At 31.8% G+C, this 19,968-nt stretch overlaps 1 protein-coding gene across 2 annotated transcripts in view; it reads left to right on the top strand.

Moving 5' to 3' along the window:
- Positions 1 to 19,968, top strand: part of Hr4 (nuclear hormone receptor 4) — a 55,119-nt gene that overhangs the window by 26,246 nt on the left and 8,905 nt on the right. For both annotated transcript variants that reach the window (XM_076394643.1, XM_076394644.1), the window contains exons 7-8: positions 15,794 to 15,986; positions 18,972 to 19,111. In XM_076394643.1, the coding sequence (XP_076250758.1) occupies positions 15,794 to 15,986; positions 18,972 to 19,111 (333 nt within the window). The remainder of the gene's footprint in view (positions 1 to 15,793; positions 15,987 to 18,971; positions 19,112 to 19,968) is intronic.

Genomic DNA, 19,968 nt, shown 5'->3' with positions numbered 1-19,968 from the left:
TTAGTTTGATGTTTTAGTGCTATTCCATAGGTCCAATCTTTTTGATTTTAGGTCAATTTGAGAGTATCTTCCGACTAACCAGTACAGTTACTTAATTTTGAATCTTATCTGCTCTGCTAACATTATGTTTCCTATATAACCTACCATCAAGATGAATGAAATGTATAAATATACTGATTCTGCTTGTGGAATCAGACATTCGTAAAGTGATATAATTAGTTTTTCATCATTTTCACGACCCTAGGTAGAGATATATTTTATATCTATCAAAACAATCGTGTCGCCGGAAAATATCCCAAGTACTGTTTATTTTGTTGTTGCTGATATCCCAGGAGTGTAGAGCAGATACAGAAGTGGTCCTAAGGCACTAACCTGGGGAACTCTAAAAAATGAAAACAATGTGGCGGAAATAAACATCAGATATTCTTCCCAACTTTCTTGTATTTACTTTTATATTTTTCTTAATTTGCTAATAAAAGCTCAAAATAAAATCCTGTGCAAGAAGTATAACCGAGTTTAGTTCTTTCATTAATTCTAAGAATAAGCATTATTATTGTTAAAAAATGTTATTTTCATATCACCAATATATAGTTCATATCAATACCAAGTTGATCTTTTCAATACTTGAATGATAATTATTTTGAAGAACCGTATATAAGTATTTTATTAGGTTTTTGCATATATTTTCATCAGCTATATCTAACATATTGGTGAAAATAAGAAGTATTATTGTAAATGTCTATTCGACGAGTTACATTTCTTAACATACAGTTTTCTATTTAATATTATTGAGTTATTCAGACGCTAAAATTACATTTTTTAGTTTTGTTGTTCGATTTTAAGTCCCATCCCATCCCCATTATTGGTTCTGATTTCAATAGTTTAAAAATGGCGATTTTGATGTAAATGACAGCGAGCAGTCTAGGGCATCCCAGAAATGTTGGAAGACGATGATTTTGAAAGGAGTGTTTTCTATGGCATATTGTGACTGGCGGTAAATAATGAATTTACATAAGCGACAATCACAAGCGCAACGTCGTGGGTTAGTCCATAAGGTCCGTAGGTCCATCTCCATAGACACCATAAAGTCTTGTCATACATATAGTGGGATCAAGAGCAAGGTTTTCAAATGTCGATTGTCTTCAATTGAATAAATTGAAGAACTTATTGATTACAACTTGTTCAAATCGATGCAGCAGAATTGGCCTGGATGGGCAGAAAGAGCAAAAAAAGTTGTAGAACATGATATAAAATATTTTAAATAATATATATTGTACCAATTTTTCCCAATAAAAATATTTTAAAGTAAAAATAAATTTTAAGTAACATATTTCAAGGTTAAAAACATGGATTACTTCTTCACACACTCAATATTATATATTACTGATTAAATATTTTTTAATTAGATTTCATATACCGTTTTCAAATGTTTTTTCATTAAAGTTCAAAAACGCCCAATATGTAACAATGCCAATATAATTATGAATAATGATATTTATAGTCGTACATTAAAAAGCACACGATCGAATTCAAAACATCAACGGATTAAATGTCGATAGCGCGACAGGTCGATCCGTATCGATAACGTTAAAAGTCGCGAGGCCCTGAAAATGTCGTTCTAGTTTTCTGTTATTCACCTTTGGGCAACGAGTAAACAAGTCCTTGGACGGGAACGTCCCGGTGTTCATCTATGAACCGAGCGCGGATTCGGCAAATCGCTCCGTGCCGCCTTTTCGATGCGGTTTTTTTCCGGTCACGGTTCGGAATCGGCGAAATTGGGTCAGCGCGAACGTCCTAGGACGCGGGGTAAACGCACTCGTTATTGGAGCATCGGTGCATCTTTTATGGCGCGCTGCATTCCAGTGCCGTGCCAGTTCGTTTTTCCAGAGCGACGCTTTGAACCGTTTATCGATTAACATCAAAATTAACAACGATAAGATTAATATGATGGGATATTTTTTCCTCAGAGTACATCTGAATTGTTAACCAATTATTAATCATACAATTCAGATAGGAAGGCGGACAAAATTATTATGACCCAAAAATCTTACCAGGGGTATATATTTGATATTTGTAATTCAAATACTCCTTAAAAATGTAATTTGTGATTCTTAAAAATATAATTTCAATTACCTGATACTGAGGTATTTTGTACTTATAGCTCCAAAGTACACGAACATAAATGTTAGGTCTATAAATTAGTTTTAAAGGGTCTTTTTTTAATTTGAACCCTTATTGTGGAAGCTCAATGTGGCGAGACATTCGGTTTTTCTCAATATACACCTGAATTGTTAACTTAGAATTGAAGCCTTATTGTAAAAAATCGATACAATATATTTTATTCAAAGTAATGTCCATCGATAGACGTTACTGTTTCATATATTTCGGGAAGTTTACGAATTCCATCTCGAAAGATCGATGTACCTTTTGGGGCTATCCACGAATCGACCCTTTTTTCCTATCTTCATACGAAGTGAAGCTCTGCTTAGGCAGGTCATAACTTATAATGTCGGAATAATTAGTAATCAGAAGGTGCAAAGTCTGGATAATATGGCGGATGGGAGCACTTTCCATTTTAATTTTTCCAAATATGTTTCCGCCGGTTTTGCAACACGTGATCGTGGGTTGTCATGCTGAAGAATATCAGTGTTGTGTCTTTGCGCGCAGTGCTCGCCCCAAACGCAACAATTGCAGTTGATAGCGTTCCCCATAGGTGGCTTCATCGAGTAATGCCTTAGAATCCTCGTCTTCACATTTTTTCTGGTTGTACAAAACGCTCTTTGTCTTCGATGTGAAACACTTTACTTTTAAAACGTCGAAATCAGTATTCATATATTAAAGCATGATTGCCACATGCTTCACACAGTATGCGATGACCTTCAGCAGCCTTTTTCGTCAAATAGAAGTAAAAATATACAACTTCCCGCAAATGCGATATTTGAACGCTCTAAAAATTGTTTGTTCACACTTCGACGAAATGACACACACTGAAATGTAAAGCTTGTTAAGTGAGAATTTAACATGAAGTTAATTAACGTACCCAATGCGATTTAATACTCAGTTCTAACATCAATTGTAAATCCTTTAAAATTAATTTATAGGCCTGATACATATATCATTGAGCCCAAATCGGCTGAAATCAGAAGACTGTCTTGAGGTCAGCTAAAAATGGAATGCTCTACTACCTATTTTAATACTTGTAAAAACCATATTATATCGGCTGCAGGATTACAATTTGAGATATTTTACTTTTATTGTGTCACATCTAAAACAGAGCTTATAAAGAAGATTTGAAAAGTTTTTTAAACTGTCACTTAATCGTGTCTTTTAAGTAAATTACCAAAAAAAAAACATAAAATTATGCCTGGAAGGAACAGAAGTAGTAGTACTAGTAAACAAAACGTTAGTTTTATTGCCTTTTTTCGAACAGGGTCTGTGATCAACCACATATATTAAAAATAGGCTTAGAGTTAAGCTTTAGAATCAAAAAGCTTGAAATCCTTGAAACGTATCCAAATATAAAAATGTGTTCATACAATATATAACAAGTTTGTGTTCATCAGTGTAGGTATGTTCGTCGGATCGGTCGGTCGGAATGAATGGCTGTCAACGCGATTGCTTGTCCGAACACTCACTACTATTTTTGAAAGGAATTTGCACGAGAACTAAAAACACCGGCGTTGTCAACCTTTGTACTTGTTGGTGAATTCGTGGTGGCCTAACGGGTCGTGGCGGTCGCCACATAACTCCCCTCCTAGTGGAGCTGCCGTGGAACGTACCTCTATGTGGTGCAGGTTCCGGAGTGCACCCGCAATCACGCAAACAAACGCCCAGAGACTGCTGATGAGATGGGGATCCCAACCTGAGCGAGGAGTTTTACGGGAGCAGCTGCCATCGAAGTTGTAGCAGGACATCGTTCGTCTTGGGGCGGTTAGCTTTGTTTGAGGGTACCTATAAGTGTATTACGTGTCCCGTTTCGTGATGCGAGGGTATATGTGTTGATGGTATACATGATGGGCTTCTGTAATTTTCGTCCATCAGGCTAGTCTCGTGGGATGTCGTCGACCATATGATGTTGATGGGTTCCGTTCCTTGTGCTATCCTTCCATGCACGTGTCAAGCACCTGTTGAGTGGCTTATGTTGAACTGATTTACCTATTAGACACTTTGATCACGTCAGGGTCACCAAATGTAGGAATGTTCATCAGGTCGGTCGGTCGGAATGAATGGCTGCCGACGCGATTGCTTGTCCGAACACTCACTACTATTTTTGAAAGGAATTTGCACGAGAACTAAAAACACTCGTTGGATCCAATACTTGTTTATTTCGTTATTAAATTGATACTATTGATATTAAATCGTTATTAATTGATAAATGTCGTCGACGGGAGTATTGACAGGATATTATGTTAGATAAAGGAAGTACGGTAGCGCTGTGCAAGTGGTACTGTTACAAGGAGGTGGAGAAAAGAAAAGAGAGAAAAACGAGACGTCATCGTGATGGTCTTTTATAGTCTGCAACTGCATGGTATCAATCCACCGGCGTTGCTAACCTTTGTACTTGTTCTTGGTGAATTCGTGGTGGCCTAAAGGGTCGTGGCGGTCGCCACAATCAGGACCTAGAAAGACTGTTTTCTTGAGCAGGTAAAACTAGTGTTCACGGAAGTAAATTCTTAAAAACCTAACACCTGGCACCTTTAGAGGAACATGAAGTTCATTTTCTAATATTGTCATGATAATATTGTATTCTTTTTGATGATTCGATGAACAGCTTGAGAATTTATTCTGTTAATGATTATTTTTATTTGATACTGTTTACCGACCAGATATTTTATCATGCGTTTACCAACTGCATCAATGTTCCTTCATAACAATAATTACAATCGATTTTCATACTTTTCACATTTATCTATGGTTCCAATATTATATGTTTACTGAACTTAATTTTTCTTCCAACTACATAACAATCTCTACTCCTGATTTTATATCATGCAATAATGCAGGGTTCGATTTACACAGACACGCACAATTACGTGTAGCTTGATAAATTAAAATAATTCTTAGAAGCAATGAACAAGTCGATATCTGTTTTAAAATTATTGGTGAATGTACTTCTGAATAATGATTTGTGCTCATACAAGGTGCTTATGGGCACATTTTTTCGATGTCTAAATGCACTTGACACATTTAGATTTTAGTTGTGTAGTATTAAGTGTTGGTAAAAAGTCAACACAAAACAAAAGCAAATATTAACAAATAAAGTCACATCAAGCGAAATCCAGGATTAAGTTGATCTACCAAACCAATTAATTAATATTATAAAATACATTAAACATTAAACCAGGTCCTTACCCATAAACCATCTAATGTCGTTTATCCAATATAATTGTCGCGCTTTAAATAAATCAATACTCAATAAATTAGAAAATGTATTATTTCTGCTAAATGACTATAAAACTTTATTTAGTATTTTATAACGATAATTAATAAAAATAAAAACCCAACGTTAAGAAGATTCAGACCAAATTATTTTATTAGTCTAATTAAAAACTAAGAGAGCTTAATATTTTGGGATAGTAGGTTGGAAAAGTGGAATGACACGGAGCCCGGACCTTTTCAAAGAAATTATTATAAATCGATTTACTTTTAAAGGTCTTTTTTTATTTATAAAAGTGAATTGCATTTTTTCAAACTACGAATACTATACATTTTAAATATTTTAACTAAATGTTTTAAAATGTTATTATCACTTTATGATAACTTACAATAAACTTCAATGTCCAATGATTCTTACTAATAAATTCACTGAACTAGATCAAATGATTTTACATTCTTTAAGCTACTGACCATGCTATCATTACCTAGGAGCTGAATAACCTCAATATTAATGTGTATGTGTTGATGGAGACTTTGTTCATGTTTGTGTATATAATATTTCTATTGCTTTATCTGGTACAATTCCAGAGTTGAACACCATAAGTCCACAATGGTCCACAATGTAGAATGTCTCCAGTGTACACCTCCCTGTGGCATACCTGTTTATCAAATTAGAACGGGTATCTTCTTGTTTGACACTAAAGTATCAGCCAGTTATACGTGACTCTAAAATGTTTGAATATTGATATCAGGGAGACGCATTTTAATATTATGCTTTAAACCCTCATGTCAAGCTTTATCGCAAGCTTGAGCAACATCTAAAAATATTGTAAAACAAATTTTATTTTCTTCTGGTGATTTTTCTGCGACACCGGTGAAACTGATCAATTGTGGAATGTTGCTTCCTGAGACTAATCTGGTGATCCGAAATAAGATGTTTTTCCTCAATGATTGGTGTTACCCTTTCCAGTAAAAGTTTTTCAAATAATTTGGACAGATATTATCAAAAACGAATCAGATAATATGAGTCCTGACTGTTCTCTTTTACTATGTGTTTCTGATATATTGGGAAACGCGTGCCTCCGATCACCCCCTTCGTGGTCGGTCGGCAACGACCTATTTACACTCTTAAGGATTTCTAAGTGGAATTTCTGAAACCTATCGACAGGTAATTAACCAACTGAGAAAGTTTGTTGTTTCACAACGTTATGATAATTATTCCGGGTCAGATGCACACTTACATAGTTTAAACATATAAACCAGCAGTATTTAAGCAATATTTTCTTAAATTCGGTCTTTCTATGAAAAAGAAAAAAGTATTCTTGTATTATATTCTTGTAAAGTATTTTCAATGAAATTTACACTAAATACCCAACGATCAAATAAATATTCTTTGATTAATGACTAGTTAATCCGAACTAAATTAGTTTCCTTTACTATTTTATGTTCGAAAAGTAAACTCAAAAGGTAATTCACTCCAATTACTAACCAATCTATGACTTTTATACAAAATAATTAAATTACATTACGTTAATTAAACTTTGAAATAGTGGCTATTGTTTTAACTGTTATTTTTATTAACTATTTATGTAGACTTAATATAATTGTTTTGTGTTATATTTAACAAATACAAATAATAAAGAAATAAGCAGCAATAAAATACATTAAAACCGACTAAGCAGAGCAATGTATACAGAAATAATTTTACCTTGATTTATTGAAAATCACACCGCTCAGTACAATTTTCGATGATGTTCATATACCTAATGATCAAATAAACAAAACCTCAGTTCAATGACTAGTCAATGCCAATCCAGAAGCAGGGTCTATTGGGATTTGGAATTGGGAAATTTGCCCTTATTATTACGATACATAAAAAGAAGACAAGAAGACTGTAATAATCATATATGGATTATTCTGTTGTGCACAGCCATGAAGATATGCGAGCAAATTGTAAAGTAAAAAGAAACATCTAAAATAAGTAGTATATAAGCCACTAAGAGAATGGCAAAGCCGATTTCGAGAAGGCAGAACTATACAAGACCATATATTTAATAGGTCAATTAAAAAGCCCCCGGCCTATCATAGTATATCACATTTTTTTGGCAAAATTAGTTTTTTTTATTCAACATAATTTCCTTCAAGGGTGATACACTGATTATATCGGCCCTCCAACTTTTCGATACCATTTCTGTAGTACGATTTCTCCTTTGCTTCAAAATAGACCTCAGTTGCAATCCTCAAGGTGCAATTTCTTGGTGAAGCAGCACTTCCTTTTTCTTCAAATGCGGCTGTTTTTCGGCGATTTCGTCCTTCAAACGGTCCAATGGACTATGTAATAGTCGCTGTTGATGGTCCTTCATTTTTCGAGGTAGTCAATGAAAATTATTCCATGCCCATCCCAAAATACAGACGCCATAAACTTGCCAGGCGACTGTTACGTTTTCCTACGCTTTGGAGTGGGTTCAGCGTGTGCAGTCCACTCGGATGACTGTCGATTGCAGTTCGGAGTGAAATGATGGAGACATGTTTCATCCATTGTCACATATCGGACGTCACTTGGGTTCATTACACTTGATCATATTCAAACACTGCTCCGAATCATCAACTCGTCGTTGTTTTTGGTGTGGCACCCACTTTACACAGAGCTTTCTCATACCCAAATATTCGTGAATGATATGATGTACACGTTCAGTTGATATCTTTAGAGTGTCTGCTATTTCATTCAGTTTCAATTTACTCATTCAAAATGATTTAATATATGATAATGTTTTCGTTGGTAACAACCTTTTTTGGGCATCCACTGCGTTCACCGTCTTCGGTGCTCATTTCACCACGTCTAAACATAGCATAACAATTCTTTCAAATAAGAAAAAACCATAATATTTAATCAATGGAAGAATATATTAAAGGAAATAACGCAGTTACATACACTCAATCCATTTTTATAATCAAAACACATCTACACAAGGGATGCAGAAAAAATATCGATATATCGATATTTTCGGCCGATATTTTTTTGCCTGATATATCAATATGTTTAGCCGATATATTTTTTCAGAATAGATCAAACAGAATTATTAATAAAGCTTCAACATCGGTACTTAAATTAAAATTAATTAATAATTTTAAAGGTTTATCAAAAATCTAAATTTTCTTAAAAGTATCGATATATTTTTTTGTAAAATATCGATATTTTTTATACTTAAAACTCTATCTACTGTACTCTATCTACTTAACTACTGTCGTCGATTTATCGAAATATCGATATTTTTTCGGTGGCCAACACCCCTAATCTACGCCACCAGGTAATACAAAAGGTGTCTTTTGATTGTAAAAATGGACTCGAAAAAAATTGCAATTGCACGACTGACGCCGAAAAATATTCTTGTCTAGTGATTTTTACAATGTCCAAACCCACCCAACGCCTTAAGACTGATGTTAAAACATTGTTTTTACATCAATAACCAAAGTAAATTTAACGACCACCTGAAGATATATTAATACCGTCCGGTAAAGTGAAAGGATCGGTTCATTAACAACAAGAAGAAGACGGTCGTTGATCAGTTCTAACAGTCGTCATCAGCCATTTTCTAAAAATAACGGTGTCGTAACTGACCTGAAGGAAGAGTACTGCCCACAAACCCAGCCGTCTGTGACTAAGAAGTGAAACTCTTGAACCGTTAGTGGTCTGATAGCGACGGTCGGTCGCGGCTCCGAACACTTTTACTTTCCGTTTCGTACCCGGCGAGTAGAAAACATAGCCGAGATGATGATGGTACACCATATCTAGCACTTTTATATAACGGTACTATCGGCCTGTTCGCCGCTTGCGTAACGCTTACTTTTCCTTTTCCTTTTCCTTTTTTTTATGAGCTACCGTCGCGTTTGAAGAATGAACGTCCATCCTAGATCGGTTTTTGGATTGTATTCAGGTTTTGCTATGGGAGAGTCCGACATTACGAAAGAGAAAGTATCAGTGTTTCATTCCGCAGCAAATGAGACGTCTTAATTCCATTTCATGGGATATTGTTATATATTTTTCTTGTTCCTATGATATGAGTATGTTTTAATTTAGTTCCGTTGTTATTTGAATGACTGCGATATTATTTTTTATAATTTTTTTATATTATTAATGTATTATTAATAGTCGTTGCCGTTAAGTTAGGTAATAAAAGGTAATTAACACTTTTCAATATATTTATCCTTTAGTTTTTCGTCTATAACAGTTAACAGTAATTCGAAGGTGTAGGTGTAAGTAACTATTCCTATAATACTTCTCAGCATTTAATTCTGAAATATTTGTATCATCTTAATAACACTTCTTGTAGACAACATTCCCATAATTGAATTCCATACGATAAGCCCATACGGGTTTTATTGTCTGCTTGTATAGCAGCAACTTATTATGTATGAATAATTAAGATATTATTCCAAATAACCAATAGATTTTTTTGAATTCCAATTCAATTAGCTATATTTTTTATAGATGGGACACCAGGTGCATTATCTGAATTGTTTAATCCAATTGGTTTAAAAAATAATACAACAATAACTGAGTTTAACCAGGTGGAAGATCGTTTTTCATGCTTTTTCGACATTTTCTTGTCCGAAACATTCACACATTTTTTGTATCTTGATTTAATTCAGGTTCATAGCGATAGACTTAAGTCTAATGCTTCCTAAAATGCTTATAATCATTTATATAATTTATAATATTTAATTAAGGTGACTCAAGGGAATATCATAATGTATATATCGGTTTCAAATGATGAATATTACACCAAATCAGTCAGTATATACTTTTAATAGTATGATCCACAATGCCATAAACATTTGAACATTCCACAACCATTAATTTTTTTTTTAAATAATATGGCACGATTAGAATTACACGTTTATCTAGAATTATTGATTAAATCGTGCAAAAACGCTTTTGAACACTAATAACTTCAAATCAAAATAATAATGTTAGCTTTTAATGGGATTCACTGATTATTTTCGGGAAATTCATAAGCTAAATTTGAAAAGAAATCGACTACATATATTCGATGCTTGCATATATTTTGATCAGCGATATCTATTGATGAAAATACGAAGTATAAATATGAACAACTGTTAAGAAAACTAAGCTAACTGTAAAATGCGATGGCTTTGACATTTTCAGATACTTATGGTGATCTGTCATATTCGTGAAAGTTTGGATAATTTACATATAGTGGGATCAACAAGATATAATATATTACGAGCTGCTAAAATTGAATGGAACTGTTACTGCAAATGTCTACAAATGTCATATTGTACCAAAAAATACCGAATATCAAAGGCGAAGTCATCCTCTTGGATGGTAATGCTTGGCCACAATTTACAAGAGATGGGAAAGATACACGATTGCACCTCGAGTGTTCTGAACAGACACTGCGCCTCCTGATTATGACTTATTCAGATCAAAGTGCTGAAGTAGCGCGAAAATGAATCGATGATTGGATCTTTCCCAAACCAACATCGTATGCTTCCAGAAGTGTATAAAAAAGTTTTCGAAAATACTTTGCTTGAATTGTTGAATCCAATTGGTTTAAAAATAATACACGAAGGAAACATCATTTTTCATGCCTTTTCAATATTTTTTTTGCCCGAATTCTGAATATGAATTCATTTCGGAAGTCTCATGCTTGCTAAAATGCTCCAAATGTAACTAACAAGCACACATTAAAATATGTCTTTTTGCCTTTTTAAGAATTGGACAACTAGTATTTTAAAACTCATAACTTCACTTAACATATTTTTCACTGTACGTAGCTTCTACTCAATCTCCTTTGATCAGTCAATGATCTTTCTTTTCAGATCCTCTTTTCATGAAACATCTTCAAAACTCATGTACCAATACTTGTGAATGAGTCATCCCATTTTCAAACCATTATATTTGAAAGAATGCACATCTCTAAAACAGATTATTTTGCTCTATATTAATCTACTGGAAGAGTTAATATACAAAATATCTGTTACCGAATAAATGTATTTTATTGTTTTCACATATGTTTGTGTTACACTGGATTCAAAAATTAACTATTTATATATTTTGGAGATATTTTGGGCTAATATTATTGTGTTTTAATTTACACATATATATATCTTTGCTTATTTTATTTCTTTTTTTAATTCAAGGGTACTAAGATAAATAATGAACTATCTCCCTTATTTACTCTAACCAAAATTATTACAAACAAAACGAATTTTATAATAAATACCAGTAACATCACTTTGTTCTAATATCTTCTAGAAGTGCATTGGATTTGCTTTAATTTGAACTTAGTTTCACCATTATTATTTTACATTTGACAAGTAAATAATCAAAAAGTATTAATGATACTTAAACTTTGTCATAATTTATAAATTAAACTTTATTTATGTGAATTTAATACTGCTATTTTATTTTATATCTCATAAAAAATAACTAGCCACAATATATTTTACAGACACTAGGTAATGCGATAGTAAAGTGGACAAGATAGTCCTCGTACTGGTACTTAAGTATATATTTGTGATTGTTTACAAATAATACAAAGAACAATCGTCATCACCACACCAATTGTTAATCTGTACTGTGGTTCGAAATTATGTTAACCATTAAATCCAGATAAATCCTATGTGGTAGAAAATATACATTAAAGATACTCAAAATATACCTTTTATGCATTAATAGCTTGATTTCTGCAAAAAAGCTTTAAAATGATACATAAACAAATAAACTACTTTTGATTCAATCGCAATAAATAAAATATTTATTATTTGTGCAAATATAAATTAATTTAATTAAGTGCTCAAAATTGGTTATTATTATGTTCCTTCACGCTATTTCGAAAATTACCGTTAATAATTTCGTGCTTCAAAAGCGTTAATATCTTTTTGCAGCATTTCGTTTTTCGAAAAATGTTTACTCCACGAATGGCGAGACAAACTGGTCTATCTAAAAATTAAAATCTAAAACTTTTACTTGACTTATCCTATTGAAGTGTAAAAGTTAAAGTATTATTTGCCCAAGGCTGCAATACATTGCAAATAATTCTGCTAAAATTGACCCCATTGACCTTGATGTTACTTTCAATAAGCACAAGCTGTATTCTCTTGACCCTTCTTGTACAAAATGTGAATCATAAAAATCACTTTAAAAAATTCGAGACTTATTTTTAGTCATGAAATGTCAGCCTATATGTTAGTTACTTTATTCTGGTCTTACAAATGTTAACTTAAGAAATATGCATTTTTCTGTCTACTTTTTTGAATTTTCATAAGTTTATCTATCCCCATGCTGAGTACTGTTTAGTTTATTCTTAAATATACATTTTTCTGATATACTAGAACTAAAATAACTGTAAATCTTTAGTTCTCCTTAACAAATTTTAGAAATATTGGCTAATATTATACAAACTAATAAATAGTTGGCCCATTGATTTTATAATGACCTAACTTATCCATCAGTAAGTTACAAAAAAAAGATTCTACTCCTATATTATCTTCTTAAAATGCTCCAATACCTCATATTTTCATGTTTAATTGGCAATTTCTTGTTGAACTAGATCGAGTGACTCCTGAAGACCCCTCTGTTCTTAACACCGAGTTTATGATAACATTTTTTGTTCGGATATATAATAAAGTTATTTTTGTCAATACGCTCCTAAACATTGAGATGTTTTCTTCTTTTGCATAACTTGAGTACGTATTAATTACTCACTGAAATTTTTCTAATTATAGAATTGTCATATTTTTGTCAAGGTTATTTTTGGCGGTTATCTCTATAATTGTAATTCATAAATAAATACCTGGATTATTCCATACACAGTAACTATATATTTGATTAACATTATGTGTTTTTCACCAAAATGTCTTTATTTAATTCTTGATTCTTTAATCGCCATTACTAAATATGTCCTAAACCGTAAATCATATATATAGTAGTTATTGTACAGCAATTTATTTACACATCTTTAATTTATTATATTAATTGAGGTGTTGCTTCATTCATATAGTTGTTTACTATTAAAAATCGACCAAAAGATGGCAAGTTTTGTAAAGGTGACTCAACTGAACTGAATTTTTGAAATTTGGAACAGATCAGCTATGATGTGTAAAATTTATATGCTAAATGAATCTGAATATGAAAATATCTGTTTCAAATGGTGAATATTACACCAAATCAATCTATATAAACTTTTAACAGCATGGTTATAATTGATAGCATAAATATTTGAACATTCTACAACAATTTATTTTTTTTAATATCATGGTATAATTATAATTACATTTTTATTTTGTATTATTGATTGAATCTTGCAAAAATGCTTCTGAGCAATTATAACTGCAAAATAAGGATGTTAGCTTTTATGGGATTCACTGATCATTTTCCTGAATTTCGCAAACTAAGCTTGAAATAAAATTATTACATTTTAGACAGATATTTAGTCATTGCATGTATTTTTGTCAGCAATATCTATTAATGTACAATACGTAATTATAAACGTAATTACGTAATTATAAAATACATTATATATACATATAATCAAGTGTTAAACAACCGAAGCTAACTGAACTTACGATGACTTTGAAATTTTTAAGATACTTATAGTGATGCTGAACTGTCATATTCCTATTGCTGATTTTACTTTCAATCATTTCTTTGAAAGTGATGGTTTTTAAAATTAACAAAATATGCAACCATAAAATATTGCTGTGCATACAGTGGGATCAAGATATAATATATTACGAACTGCAAAAACCCAATGGAAGTGTTACTGCAGATGTCTACTTGACGTTTAAAGAAATTGAATTACGGAGTGTTGCATCCTCTTGCAGAAGTTACAAGAGTTATGATGACTTGGCTGGCACACAATTTCTAATTGCTAAAGAAGTGCGAAAATGAATCCATGATTGGATCTTTGCCAAACCAACATCGTAAAACACAACATCGCCATGTTGCCAGAAATGATAAGAAAAATTGTCGAAAATAATGGAAATATATGTTGTACCAACTTTTCTCAAAAAACACCTCTATATAATGCAAAAATTATCAGAATGCATCCAAGCACCTAATAACTACTACAATAAAAAAAAACAACTAATACAATAATTATTCTTTGCATGTTTATTATTAAAAGCTTCATTTTACACTTTTAGTATATAGGAGAAATTTTAATTATCAAAAAATTTAAAACCACTAACATAAATTAATAAATTTAAAAAAAACCCAGAAAAATTAGTTCGAATTAATAGGATTAAAATAAAACTAAAACTGAGTATTTTGATTGAACAAATAGCAAGAGATATGTTTAGTAATCAAGCATATATCTATAACATATATTAAAATGTTAAAACAACAACGTATTACTGAGATTTCAAAATTATTTGTAGTGAGTCGAAGGCAACAGCTTTCACTGCTAAATGGCATCTGACCATTTTATTTTTGTTATTTATTCATTTGTACAGGTCCTTACAAAATGATTTAACACTGTACACTATTTGAAATGACCTATATAAAAATAAGCTTATATCGATACTTACATTTTCATAGAAGCTCGAAAAAAAATGTTTACGACTAAAATAACGTAACTATAATAAAATTCCATAAAAAAATAACATTTTAGTCGTTCCAATAACCAGTCTGAGTATGATCTCATGTTTTCTAAAGTACATTAAAATTCATTCAATAATTTGACCAACCTTAACCACCCAATAGTAGTTATTCCAGTGCAAATAAACCCTAGTTGAAAAGAGGAATAACTTATAATAATTAAATATGTTATTTGTTCTGCTTAAGATTACTTAAAGAGTCGATCCTCTTCAGATGGTAAAGTTACATCCAAACTGACGTTAATGTATTTGATATAATAACTTGTTTGATTAGTTAATATTTGTAATGTAAATATTATTATTTATGTATAAGTATTATTTTGTATTATAGTAATACCATAATAATATTAAGTGAAAAAGACATGTGCTTAATATTATTTTACTTAAACATTTTTATCAATGATTTAAAATATATTTTTGTGACAGCAGCATCTTTAGCTTATATGTTAGCATGACTAGTATCAAGAATATTGTCTCAACGAACTTATTTTTTCTGCATCAACATGTCTACGACTTTTAAATGGCATTCTCTAAGCTCAAAAAGATACTTTTGGTCCAAATTACATGTTTCAATAATCGTTTTTAATTTCAGAAGATTTTTTTCCGAACATCCAGCTGCCACATATACACTAAAAAGATTGGTTTATACAATGAAACATTCACGAGGGGTTTTATCAGTTAGTAATTAAAAACAGTATAATATATGTTTTATTTATATCTTTCTTGATATCCGTTATGCTGACTATTTATTTTAAAAAATTATTGTTTTACATGTTCTTTTTTTCATTTTCAGGTGGAAGCTAACCTGTGCACCCTGCAAAACTGCCTAACGTCCATGATGGGTCGGGAAATCACCATCGAACAGTTGCGTCAGGACGTCGGTTTGATGATCGAAAAGATCACCCACGTAACGCTCATGTTTCGACAGATTAAACTGACCATGGAGGAGTATGTGTGCCTTAAAGTTATCACCATGCTTAATCAAGGTGAGTTAATCATCCATTAATTACCAATTAACATTATTGATGCAAAATATTGTGATTTTATCACTCGTCATTCATTGTTATCGAAGCTCCGTATCAGACAGTTGTGTCATAATCAGATGGGTGCTATTAATTCATTAATATGTCCGGATATACGGAATTTATGTTGTATGATAGATTGCGAATGTAATATATCACTGATACCGTGCTATACATCCTGTAAAATAAATAATTATCATACTGAAAGTATTACATGTAAAGGAGCTGTTTTAGTTTTCTGACCTAATATTTATGTTTTTGGTTGTGGTGCATCATTTTCTTTTTTCAGATACTTTTTCGCTTGTGAAAATAATCAGGAAGTGTGATCACCGAGACGCTCCATTTTTCACTTATATCTCCCAATTTTTCCAGAAAGTAGTCGAGGTGGGAATGAAGAAAATGTGATAAAAAATAATGTATTTTTAGACTCATTAAACAACTCAAAGTTTGAAATGCTTTTAGCATCCTTTTGATGATTTGTTTACAGTTAGGGTCTTCTAGTATCATTCCTTAAATATTTCTCAAGCAATCCACCCTTCATAGGCCGTCTAATGTCTGCCACGATGAAAACGCCTTCCGTGGCCTTTGCTTCTGAGAGGCCTGGATGCTTTGAAACTATTCATTTAAAGCAATCCCCATCCTTGGAAAACGATTTTGGAATTGGGGAATGGCAATCCCAACGTTATGAGCAACGATGGTAAAAGAACTTTACGCGGAGGTGCCAATATTTCTTGGACGGCGAGAAAAGTCAGCTCGCGCGGCAGCCAGTTTGCACAGAACTTTCTCATACCCAAATATTCGTGAATGATACGATGTACACGTTCAGTTGATATCTTTAGAGTGTCTGCTATTTCATTCAATTCCAATTTACGGCCATTCAAAATAATTTTGTGGATTTTTTAAAAGTTTTCGTCGGTAACAACTTCTTTTGGGCGTCTGCTGCGTTCACCGTCTTTGGTGCTCATTTCACCACGTCTGAACTTAGCATAACAAACCTTGATGGTTGATTCTCCTGGGACAGTGTCCCAGGAAAATGACAGTGTTTGTATTTTACAATAACAAAAGTTGCTTTACTCAAAATGCTATAATTCACAACCTAATGATCCTACAGCTGTCAAATTTATATACGCATCTTTTGAGGGTCAGGGCTAACTAAAAAATGTGGATTTAATTTTAGTAGTGCCATTTATGTATCAGACCGGGGTATGGATTCAATTGTGTAATCAATTGACCAAGTTCATCTTTAATTGATAACTAATAGTATTTTCACTTCTAAAACTGTAAAGGCATAATGAAAGTATATTTATATGAATGCTAACCGGAAGTTAGCTAAAATAAAATGCCTTATTTTTTCAGCATACCAAAATATATGAAAAATGAATTGAAAATATTCAAACGGTGTTTTTGTTACAGACCTCTATTTTTTAATAGTACTATAATGAGAATCATCTAAAAATTTGATTGATTCTCTAATATACACTCATGAAATCCAAAGGAGTTTTAAAGACTCATAGAAGAAAACACTCTTATATAGACCGATTTGGTTACAAGTTCGGAGGCACCAGCCTTCATTCTGTATCTTTTTAACTAGACCAACGCTAATTAGTAAAATAAGAAAGAAAAATGTCCCGAGTTAAAAAGGGATTTTACGTTTTTATAAACTGAATTTGGCTATAATTTTGACGGTATTGATAACGTGCATTGACTAATATAGTTTTATTGGAATAAAACATAACATGCAACTCCCTCTATATAAATAGCCATTATTTTACTATATCATATATTGTGAAGGCCTATTCTTAACACTAAATTAAACTTATAAAAATATTCCAAAAAGTAAACAAACAATAATACTATTATCAACTTAACATGTTATACGCAAAATCGGCTACATTCCAGTATTTACCTTAACACTTCCAGGAACACTCCAAGTCGTAATATATGTCTTCATTTTATATATGTCTAAGTTCTTCGGACTACTTATTGTTTAGACATTCAGGGATGTAATTTGTCTATAGAAAAGAAGTATATTTTAAACATGAAATTCATTAGATCATATGCGTTTACCATCTTGCTCTCTAAAATATACAACAATATCTAGATGCTTAAATTAATATTATTTATTAGTACTTACGAGGGCAGTTATAAGTTTTATTAATGAACTCAATATTAAGAATCAGAATTGGATAGACGAGAATTATTGAATAAAATATAAGTTTATAAGAAATGTTTAGTTTGTAATATCGAGAATATGTAATTAAAAATGTGCCATGAGAGTCAATCATAAAGATGAATACACGATGTGATAGAAAGAAAGATTGAATAATGTTTAGTAAATTATTTCAGATATAAGGTCATAATTGTCTAACTTAGCTCTATTTTTAACGAAAAATAAGTTAAAAAGATTTATTTATTGTCATATTAGAAACACACGTTATCTTATATAATAAAACATTAAAATGTGGTAACATCTATTAATTGCACATGATAGAAGGCTAAAAAACTATCAACAATACTTCAATTTTAATACAATTGCATCTGCATATGCATATGGTATGCTACCCAGATGTATATGTAGGTTTCAGAATGTATTTATAAAGGAGTAGTTTTTTTATTGGGAATTCAATAGATCATATGTTTTTTCATCTTAGCTTACCATCTAAAATCATATGTAGATGCGATATAATAATCATAAAGGAATTATCTACAAAAAAGTTTTAAAGCCCAAAAATAATTCACACGCATCGCATCAACATTAACAACAGTTATTTCTAACTGTATTATATTCGTAAATGTTGCGTTAAACTACGTGAAAATGTTATATACTTCTCGTATGTAAAGAAATTACACCGAATTAACACCATTAGTTATGATGCCATATTTTAACGAGCTTAAAAAGTATGCATCTCCTTAGTTCCAGTATCTCACATATATATTTTTTTATTGCAGCAAAACCAGCTAACGGTTCAGGTAGTACAGAACTGGAATCAATTCATGAGCGATATATGAATTGTTTACGTGTCTATACGCAAAATGTATACCCTCAACAAACTACCAGATTTCAAGACTTACTAGCTAGATTACCAGAGGTGAGTAGATTAATGATTGGTCCAAATTAGAAGTAATTGTAGTCGTTTCTTGATTAGTGGATTAGTGAAGTAGATATAACAAACATATATTAATAAAAATCACGTTTGTCGTCAGTTAATTAATATTAACCACAGTAGCGATGCGGGTTAGTGGACAAACCGCAGGCAACGACCAAACTATTTGAACTAGTTGTAAAACCCTCTATGAGAATAGATTTTTGTTATTGTTTCTTTTATTGTAACTCACAACGCAAACACAGTAATGATAATCAGCAGAATCGGGCAGTATTTGAATTACTTGTAATTAAAATTCAACTATATTTATTTATTTTACATTACATTATATTATTATATATATATATGTACAAGCAAAATGGTGACCGCTAAACATGTCGATTTTTATAGTTGCGAACACTATACCTGTACTAGATTCTCAAGAAACTTGCCAATTGTCATTTTCATTCTTAAATGGTTAAAAGGTCCTTTTGTCCATTCAACTTGTGTTAAATATAAAGATATCATCAAAGGTAATAACTCCTGAAACGTCACCGGAAATAAATTGGACCATATTGTTGTCATACTTATATCATAGTTACAAATTCTTCGTACAATTATTTCTAGATAAATCAAATTGTTTCTATAGGAAGTATATAATTACCAAAAAAGTCCAAAATATCCAGTAACTTCTTGATTATTTCCACCAAATATAAACACACGTACTCTACGATTTCTTATCTTCTAGAACAGTCTTCTGAAAGCTGAATATGTCAAATTTAGCTTTGCTGCCAAATTGAAACTTCAAGCCACCTAGCCGCAAATGAACAAATCAAAACATTGTTTTGCGCCCATACAAAATT

Source organism: Rhynchophorus ferrugineus, unplaced genomic scaffold (assembly GCF_030347505.1).
Source record: "Rhynchophorus ferrugineus isolate W39M unplaced genomic scaffold, kcgeb_rfMv2 rfM2, whole genome shotgun sequence".
Lineage (NCBI taxonomy): Eukaryota > Metazoa > Arthropoda > Insecta > Coleoptera > Curculionidae > Rhynchophorus > Rhynchophorus ferrugineus.
This window is presented reverse-complemented; position numbering and strand designations above follow the sequence as displayed.